The following is an 8,550-nucleotide window of genomic DNA, read 5'->3' as shown; positions in this document are numbered from 1 at the left end:
CGTTTCAAGAATAGGGAACCGTAATGCTGACATGTGTGTTAAGATCGCTTTGGAGAGTAGGCTTTCAGTCTCGCAGCAGCACTCTGCCTTATCACGCGGGGCCGTATCGGGCATGCCGACCAACCTGGGTCGTCCTACGGCGGAAGAAGAATTCTTAGAGCACACGCCCTGGGCGAATCCCCAGCATCCGATCCATCAGCAACAAGCGCAAGGGCGGATGCAGCAGCGCGGATTTGAGCATTCCCAAGCTCCTCCCTTCACCACCCCCGCGGCGCAGAAACGGGTTGTCGATATTAACGCTCCAAATGGATCCGCCTCCACTATTCCCGAAAACCTCTCAGCCGCCAATTCTTCAGCCGCAAACACGCCGTATGGGACGGAGCAGGAGCCACAGCGCCAACAGCCTCATGGGCCATTTGGAAATACCGGCGCCGAATATGAGACTGAAAGGAAGTCCGGGTTTCGGTCGCTGAGTTCCTCCCCACTGGACGTGCGGAAACCCCACCTCCACGGCGGGATCCATGCTCCGGAACGCAATAAGTTTGTTGGTACTCATGAGATGAGGGCCGACCACCCCTCTCGACACCCAATCTACTCCCCTCCGCCAGCAAACAGACTTGGGCTCTTCCACTCGGCCGTGTCCAAACGGGACTCGTCACCACCCTTGCCTCCGCCTGCAGGCCGGGTCAGCGGTCTCCATGCTTCAGCAGGCATTCCGTCAGGCTCAGGGCCAGCGCGATAAAAACGGCAAACCGCCCTCGATTGTAGTCTACTGCAATCATACTTTTACTAACGGACGAAAAGAGGATGTATGTATGTTGGATGTATCATTCAAATTTTCAATAAAAAGGAGCCACGCCATGTTTTCTGTTCCATATACCTTTTCTTTCTTCTTCCTTTTCATTTCCCTTTCCTCTCTCTCTCTCTCTCTCTCTCCCTCTCCCTCTCCCTCTCCCTCTCCCTCTCCATCTCTATTCCATGTCTCCACTCAGGCGCTTACGATCTTTCTCTTCGTTCATTCTCATGGAAAGAAGGTTCAGACCAGACCAGATAGGATGGACAATTGGATGATGCATTCGCATTGATTGGACTGTCCTGCGATCACTGCTTGATCAAGGACCATGATACACATGCTGTATCCCCCCCCCAAATCCCTTTTCGCTTTCTGCAGGTGTATGGAGAACGGTATGGTGCATATACGGGTTCTTTTTTCTTCTTTTTCTAAATCGGAGTTCGCCAATGACATTTGTTTCATAGTTGGATCATAGCTTGGAGAAAACAAACCTGAATCCAATCATGTCATCATGTATACGTGTTTCTTGGAATATTTGTAATTGATAGTTAACTCTAGCTGCCAGTTACTCCTGAACAGGTGTTCTAGTATTGCCTAACAAGTCCAGTTATTGTACAATTCCCATGAAGTACACTATAAAATACACGATGTCCATGGCCGCATGTCTCGATAGCTTTACCACTCATCTATATCGATATAAATTATTGTTGCGACGTTTCTGCGGGGGTTTCAGATTGCTGTGTCTCGACCGCGGCCGGTCGCCATTTTACAAGGATCTTGCCGGCGACAGGCCTGGATTCCTCATCTGCGCTCGTTGTTAGACTGATATCATTAGAGAAAGAGAAGTGGGGGAAGGAAGACGAACAAGTGTTGTAGACATCCTCAAGAGTGTTTAAGCACATCTCTCTCGCGGGGGGGCGGAACATGATCAGATACCTGTCTGCGTGTCAGAAATGGTTAAATGCCTTGGAAAATGGAAGATGCAAACATACAGCAAGGCTTGCACGCAAAGGTTCACTCGTTCGGGATCCTTGGCGAGACTCGCGACTCGCTGCGCGACCGGGATGGTCATCTCGGGTATCTCGCTGAGGAAGCGCACGAGAACCTTGAGGTCACGAGAGTCGAGGTACGGTAATATCCCGTCAAGTAGGCGGACAACCCAGCGATCGTAGTGCAGCGGGACAGAGGGCTCATCCGAGTCTTCTTCGCCGCGCTGAGTCGCAGCAAAGCGGAGTTGAATGCGGTCGTTGTACCATTCTTCGTTGAGCCAGGAGATGCCGAGGTTGAGCCTCGACCGGAAATCCTCGAGGATGTACCGGTACAGCGTCTCGCGCACCGTGTCTGAGACAGTAGGTTTCTTTTGCAAGCCGCGGTCAGTCTTGGTGTCACCCGTGTCGACCTCAAGGCCAGCCGGGGCTCGCGTGGCAAGTCTGGTGAGCAACGTCGCCCATGCGTCACGGTCAAACGTACTTCCCGCCAGCCTGGAAAACCCCAGGGGACGTTGCTGTGCTTTCCCCGGCTGAGAAGACAAGTCTGGAGCTCCGAGCATGCTAAATACACGAGTGGCCGCGCTGCGACCAAGCTCGCCTGCCTCGTCCTCTGTTAAGGGTGGTGGTTGTGGAAGAACAAATGGGCCAAGTGATACGATATCAGGCTGGAACTCATCCACTTCGGGTTTTGTGGCGTCTGGCTGGTCAGGGCCTAGGTCTGACACATCCATCGGTTGGTATTCCGGCTCATAGTCATCCTCCTCTTCCTCTACCGCTGCAGGTTGTCGTGACGCAGCTTGCTGCTGGCTCAATGTTTGGTATCGATTGCGGATACCCTCCAGAGCTTGACTGAAGACAGATGGGTCAATTCGTGCAAGCACCGGAACCGTGATCCGGACAATCAGATCCATAGGCAGTTGTTTTACGTCGAACGAGGACAGGCCGGCATCTTCTGTCAGAGTAAAGAGTTGGGAATAGCTGATTGGACCCTGGGGCAAAGGCGGAATCTTGACTGTCGGCGGTGTCGGTGCGTCCATTCTGGCACGTTTGGCACTTTCAAGGCTATCTATCGTCTCCCCGGGGAGTGTACGCTTGCGAGAGATCTCGTCCAGGGCCTCCACACGAGATTGGGCCATGCGTTCAATGTGCTGTTGCATCTTACCCGCCAACGGATGATTAGGGCTTCTGTGAGAACAATCAGCATGCCCCCTAAACCTGGATGGAACGATGTCCGGCCACGAACCTCTTCATAATATTGACCAACAGCGACCTAGTCGTTCTCTCCATTGACTTGAGACCAACGCGCAAAGACGGGGTCATTGGGCCATTTACTTGTTTATGGGGATTGAAACTGAGAATGGCGCTGATTATCTTGTTGGAAATCGATTGTCGGGTTCGGATGAGGACGGACAGACAGTTGAGTGTCGCATTCACGAATAAAGGGTCACTTTTTGCCATTATTAGCCTCCCATCTGTCTAAACCGTTGTACCATTCGCACCTTGAATTCTCCTGGAAGACAGATAGCAGTCTATCGAGTAGTCCCGAGGATTCTGCCTCCAGGTTCGGGATTGTCAAAAGGGCGTGGCCGCGAGGAACGATGGCCAGGGAGGTTTCGTTCTGTTCTGGTCGCTACAAAGTGGTGGTCAGTCCACAGCCAGTCGCGCCTTTTCTACTGATACTTACTCTCGGGTCTGAGATCAAGCCAGGGGTCTGAACTTGGATGATGCGCTGCACGAACTTGACACAGCATATTTTGACGGCCGTAGGGAAATTGTCCCATCGTTGGAGAATATTCTGTTTGATGGCTGTCATGGACTCCCATATTGCAGTAGCTGCCGGGTGATTAATACTATAAATAGGCCCAGCTGTTAGCACCGTGTCCAACAGAAAGGAATACGTCTGTCAAAGTATCCCAGCCGCTCTTCCCTACGCATGCGTGGTTCTCCCTTCACAGGAACGCGTTCAACACCTACACATGTCTGAATACCAGAGGATACAGGCTAGCAGAAGCCTGTACAACGCTCTTGAGAACTGCTGCATCGCCTTCTGGTAGCTCCAATATCTCCCGTAAAGTTTGTAGCACCTTCTCCGCCAACACATCCTTCTGCGCAGTGGCCAGCACAGGACTGGCGAACGTCTCTGCTAGAAAGTCCGATCCCCATCGCCTAAGTTCGAGTCGGGAATGAGCGCCGATAATCGGTAGGATGCCATGAACGATCTGGGGATAGAGGGCGGCATCTCCGAGGACGAGGTTGCGGGCCGCGTTCAACTGAGCGACCTGGTCGACAAGATTGTCGCCCATTTGAGCCATGATGGCTGGATTTCTAGACGATCTTGAGACAGTGTCCCAGAGGTCGGAAAGATGGAAAGCGCTTCTCGAGGCGTCGGTTGCACCGTGTTGTCTACGCCGACAGGGAGGGGGGTTCTAGTAAGGTAGTAGACAAAATAAGGTCGACCAGAAACGCAGGCTGCTCGAGACACGCGACTGCGGATCATCTGTAGATAAAAAGACGTGACGCAGACTTTCAACGCCAAAACCAACGTTAGCTATATTCCGATCGACTGAGCGGAGATGGTGCGCAGAGTGTTGCACAGACGCGGAGGACGAAACTCTTAGGCTCTCTTGAAGGGACGTTGTCACGCTAGCCCGCTCAGCACGGAGAGCCACAAGAAGACCGTCTGGAGAGGAACCGCGAATCCGATTCACTAGAGCAGGCAGCAGTTGTTCGTTTTCTTGAAGAAATCGCCAATTTCCCTGGCCGAATCAGTTGGCTATCTTTGTGCAGAGCGCCGACCAGCAATAGTCCTTGACAGTCCTGTCTTCGGCTGGGCCAAGACTCTCGCCAGCATCTTCGCGATAGTCCCGACTTCCACCACCTCAGCCCATTACTCTCCGGTCGATCAAGCCCCAATTCATACTTCATCTACACAATGGCTACTGGAATGTATGTCTAAACCACATGCCCCTCATGATAGCTTCCTACAGATGTTGGGGATGTTTCATCGAAAATTATCCGACTGACGCTTTTTCTTCTAGCTTCAACTCAACCTACTACGGCAAAGACTACCGTGCTGGTGCTGCTCTGCTGCGCGCCCGACGACCATACCTCGTTAAGAATGCTCTGACCGGACTTTCTCTTGTCGCATTCACCATCAGCGTTTGTAAGATATGCTTTCTGTCCATGCCCCTCCCCTCATCTCCCACGCAGAGAGATTAAGACAACCCCCCCCCCCCCCCCCCCCCCCCCCCCCCGAGGAAAATAAAAAAACCCCCCCCCCCCCCCCAACCACCAGCCCTACAATCATTTAGATATACTAACGGGTCTCCGTCGTTAAATGGCAGATGCATACACAATCCGTGCTGTTGGCCAGGAAGAGTTCGCAGATGTGAAGGTTCCCGACGCCCCCGCGGCTCCGAAACAACAGGAGCAGAAATAGTCGGGAGGGATTTTTCACTTTCCCTCTGCGAGACAGACTGCGTTCGAGGTAACGCTGTGCTGTCGAGCTAGTCGATTCTGCATCATTCAATCGGGCTACGGAGTACATGGATCGCGTCATTGTTCTTGGATTTGTTAATTAGCTTGGAGATATATCATGGGCATGTCGAGACGAGAATTGCCAGTCGGAATTACTAAACTTTGAAGATCAGTTTGAAAAGAGCAATTCAGATATTGAGGATTGGACGGCGGGAGCCAAGCAGATGGGGATGATGGGGGGGGCCTTCTTCTGAAGAAGTCGTTTCAGCTGTGTAAATAGCCTACTTCGATGTATACTACTTGAATTGGATCATTCGCCACTTCCTACCTGGTCCTTCTATGAACCTAGGACTCCTAACTGAGATGAAACTGGCTCCATGGTGCAAACTCTCAGTCCATTTTATCACGTTCTACACATGTATACAAAAGAAGAACAAAAACAAGGAGGCACATGAGACGACAGAATTAAAAAATACAGAGTTGACACCGGAGGATCCTGCAATGTGGGATCGATAAGAAACACGGCGGATGGGAGTCAAAAGAAAATCAAAGAACTTCAGGCCTCTACTCGGTTCTCAGAACTCGGGGCCCTTTCTTCTTTGTCGCACGCTTCTTCTTGTGGCCCTTGTCGAAAGCGACCGCGCTACTGTGATCGCGGCCAAAGTTGTCAAGGTCCTTGACCTTGTAAATCCGGATGATCCAGTTCTCGCTGGTGAAGGCCTCCTCGACAGTGGTCAACTGGGGGCCTTCTGCGGGCAGTCTGGCGCCTCGGACTCGGTCGACAGCTTGGCCGCCTCCAAAGAGGGAGTTGAAGTTGTAGTACGACATCTTGTACCTGTTCCGATCATTAGCATTTGGACACATCTCGCGCTTTTTTTTTTTTTTTTTTGGAAAACCTACATTAAGCTGTTGCGCATGGTGGGAGTCGCCTCGTCATCGACACGATACTCCCCGCGGGCAGTGAAGTAGTCCCGCTCCTTAACCTCATCGGGCCAGATACCTTCAGCAATACGGACCATCCACAAAAATTTGTTGATGTCGTCGCCGGAGTAGCCGAGAAGACCACCGAACACCACAAGCACATAGTCGACATCGTGCTGGCGGAGGATGGGGTAGCTGACCTCCTCCCGGGAGCTCATCGCCTTGCCGACAGTCGCAATGTGGGTGTTGTTCCAGGTGTTGTTGTCAACCAGCGTGGGACGGTCGGCCATACCACCGATCTGGTATCCATAGTCCCACCAGGACATAATCTTGGCGTTCGCGGGGGTGTTCTGACGAAGCCAATAGTATGCCTCACGGTAGTCATCGATGATGTGCTGGCTGCCATCCGGCATGCGGCTGGCCAAGACCACGGAGGGAGAGGAGTAGGCGTTTGAGGTAACCCAGGTACAGTGGGAAACGAAGAGAAGAAGATAAACGATCATCATAGCCGAAATGAAGAACTTGGACAGGTAGGAGTATACTCCAACGACCGGGTTCCGCGTGGAACGGAGACCGCTCTGGTTATTATCAGCTGTGGGTTTCGTTTCAGACGCCTCGCTGGGCTTCGATGCAACCAGGTAGGTATCAAGGATGTGAGAAACAGCGAGGGCCGCAGCAACGCAGACAACGGGAGTCAGCGTCAGCATTAATCGGACCATGACACCAGCAAAGTAGCTGGAGAGTACAGCGTAGATGACGACGAAGACATGCTCATCCTTCAGTTGACGGAAGCAGAGATAGACACCGGCGGGGAACAGCCAGATCAAGAAGTTGAGGTCGAAGAAGAACGCGGGCCAGGCTGTGGGCTGATGTTCCGAGACGGAGGCGATGATGGGAATGTGGACCTTAGCGTATCCAGTATCCCAGAGCGAGTAGAAACGACCACTCCATGGGGCAATGACCCCGGACACTGTCAGAAGGACGAGTCCCAGCAAGGCAAATCCGAAAACGATCAGAATCATGGCAGTGAGAAGCTTTTGGAACTGCTTGCCCGGTACAAAGCCACGGACGAAGTCAGCGAAAGCCACGAGCTGGAGAAGCCCGAAGACACCTAAAATTCCAGGTTGGTTAGATCCTATCAAGTCCATTTAGATAGCAATTGCACTTACCCAGAGCAGACATATGGTCGCTATTACGAATGGGCAAGAATCCGACGAAGGGAATCTGCATACTCGCAAGCGTACCCAGAGCATACCAGGTGGTGTAGCTGATGTAAACACGGGAGGTATATCTGCCCATGCAAAGAAGCACAAAGACATGGAGAGGAATCAGGTTAGTGATGAACACGTATCCACCCCAGGCCGAGACCATATAACCATAGAACAGAGCAGCCAATGTGCCCCACATGATAGAGCCATTCTTCACAGCCTTGATCCAAAGGTAGAAGGTGAAAACAAGAAGGAAGATAGCAATGGCCTCGTTGTCGTAACTGCCAGCAACCGATCTCGAGATGTACCCAGGGGTAATGCCCATGAAGACTGCAGCCAGAAGGCCAGCAGAGGGCGAACTCGACATCTCGTTGGTCAGGAGGTACATGGCCAAAGCCGTCAAGCCAGAGAAACCTGGTGCCAGAAGGACACAGATATTCCGAATATCAACGGGGATGGTCAAGAAGCGCAGGACATGATAGATGACGCCACTGGTCACCATCAGACCAGGATAGAGGGTGCCACCAGTGACACGTCCAAGGGGATGCCATGTTCCTATAAACAGTGTGTCAATATACCCAGATGTCAAAATTGTCTTGGCTTGGACATGTTGATCCCATTAAACAGAGATGATGAAGACACGTACGGTCATCGAACCAATCCCAGAACTTATAAAACCCATGTTGAACCAGATACTTTGTTGCTCGGAAGTTGAACCACGGATCGACTAAAGCAGAGACGACCTGTATCAGCGATGTACTTGGACAAGTGGCTCCAATTGCCCTCGAGGACAGCGATCCATCCGTTCTGTTGCAGATTGGGGGGTTCGGTTGCAAGACCTACATTCGTGAATGATACTTTCAAACCCTATACTGTCATCAGCAATCACTTCTTAAGACCTAGGGAAGACCAATTGGCCACAGCGACATACGAATAACACTGAAAAGTCGACTGGACACCGCGGCAGCCGCGATGGTACATAGAATGATGATGCGGAGCAGACCGCGGACGTTCCGACTGGAGTTGCCTTTCAGCAGGACATCGAGTGAAGGGGAGGCCATAATGGCCAGGCAAAGGAAAAGAAAGAAAATCCAATGGGGAAAAAAAGAAAGTAACGGCTTGCCCGTGTGGCAGACAAGACAACGGCGGGCGGTCTTGTCGT

The 8,550-nt window shown here is 52.0% G+C and overlaps 4 protein-coding genes across 4 annotated transcripts in view; 2 read left to right on the top strand and 2 right to left on the bottom strand.

Moving 5' to 3' along the window:
* Positions 1-742, top strand: part of ASPZODRAFT_167262 (hypothetical protein) — a gene marked incomplete at both ends in the record, with an annotated part of 3,360 nt that extends 2,618 nt beyond the window's left edge. Inside the window, one exon of the mRNA XM_022726817.1 lies at positions 69-742. Coding sequence (XP_022580781.1) covers positions 69-742 — 674 coding nt within the window. The remainder of the gene's footprint in view (positions 1-68) is intronic.
* A 632-nt stretch (positions 743-1,374) lies between these two features.
* Positions 1,375-4,226, bottom strand: ASPZODRAFT_2090875 (hypothetical protein). Its single transcript, XM_022727696.1, has 7 exons — positions 3,757-4,226; positions 3,467-3,632; positions 3,282-3,412; positions 3,026-3,229; positions 1,786-2,967; positions 1,659-1,729; positions 1,375-1,598 (listed from the first exon to the last, which is right to left on the bottom strand). The coding sequence occupies exons 1-7, from the start codon at positions 4,092-4,094 to the stop codon at positions 1,495-1,497; spliced, it is 2,196 nt and encodes a 731-aa protein (XP_022580780.1). The 5' UTR covers positions 4,095-4,226; the 3' UTR covers positions 1,375-1,494.
* A 189-nt stretch (positions 4,227-4,415) lies between these two features.
* On the top strand, positions 4,416-5,564 carry ASPZODRAFT_2091053 (hypothetical protein). The gene is made up of 3 exons (XM_022727697.1): positions 4,416-4,728; positions 4,821-4,945; positions 5,127-5,564. Exons 1-3 carry the CDS (start codon positions 4,715-4,717, stop codon positions 5,219-5,221), a joined length of 234 nt encoding a protein of 77 aa, XP_022580779.1. The 5' UTR covers positions 4,416-4,714; the 3' UTR covers positions 5,222-5,564.
* ASPZODRAFT_133299 (hypothetical protein) lies at positions 5,330-8,518 on the bottom strand. The gene is made up of 6 exons (XM_022723240.1): positions 8,320-8,518; positions 8,232-8,255; positions 8,035-8,115; positions 7,350-7,943; positions 6,160-7,291; positions 5,330-6,094 (listed from the first exon to the last, which is right to left on the bottom strand). The coding sequence occupies exons 1-6, from the start codon at positions 8,447-8,449 to the stop codon at positions 5,824-5,826; spliced, it is 2,232 nt and encodes a 743-aa protein (XP_022580778.1). The 5' UTR covers positions 8,450-8,518; the 3' UTR covers positions 5,330-5,823.
* Positions 8,519-8,550: the final 32 nt, after the last annotated feature.

This window comes from Penicilliopsis zonata (genome assembly GCF_001890105.1).
Source record: "Penicilliopsis zonata CBS 506.65 unplaced genomic scaffold ASPZOscaffold_8, whole genome shotgun sequence".
In the NCBI taxonomy this organism is placed as follows: Eukaryota; Fungi; Ascomycota; class Eurotiomycetes; order Eurotiales; family Aspergillaceae; genus Penicilliopsis; species Penicilliopsis zonata.
This window is presented reverse-complemented; position numbering and strand designations above follow the sequence as displayed.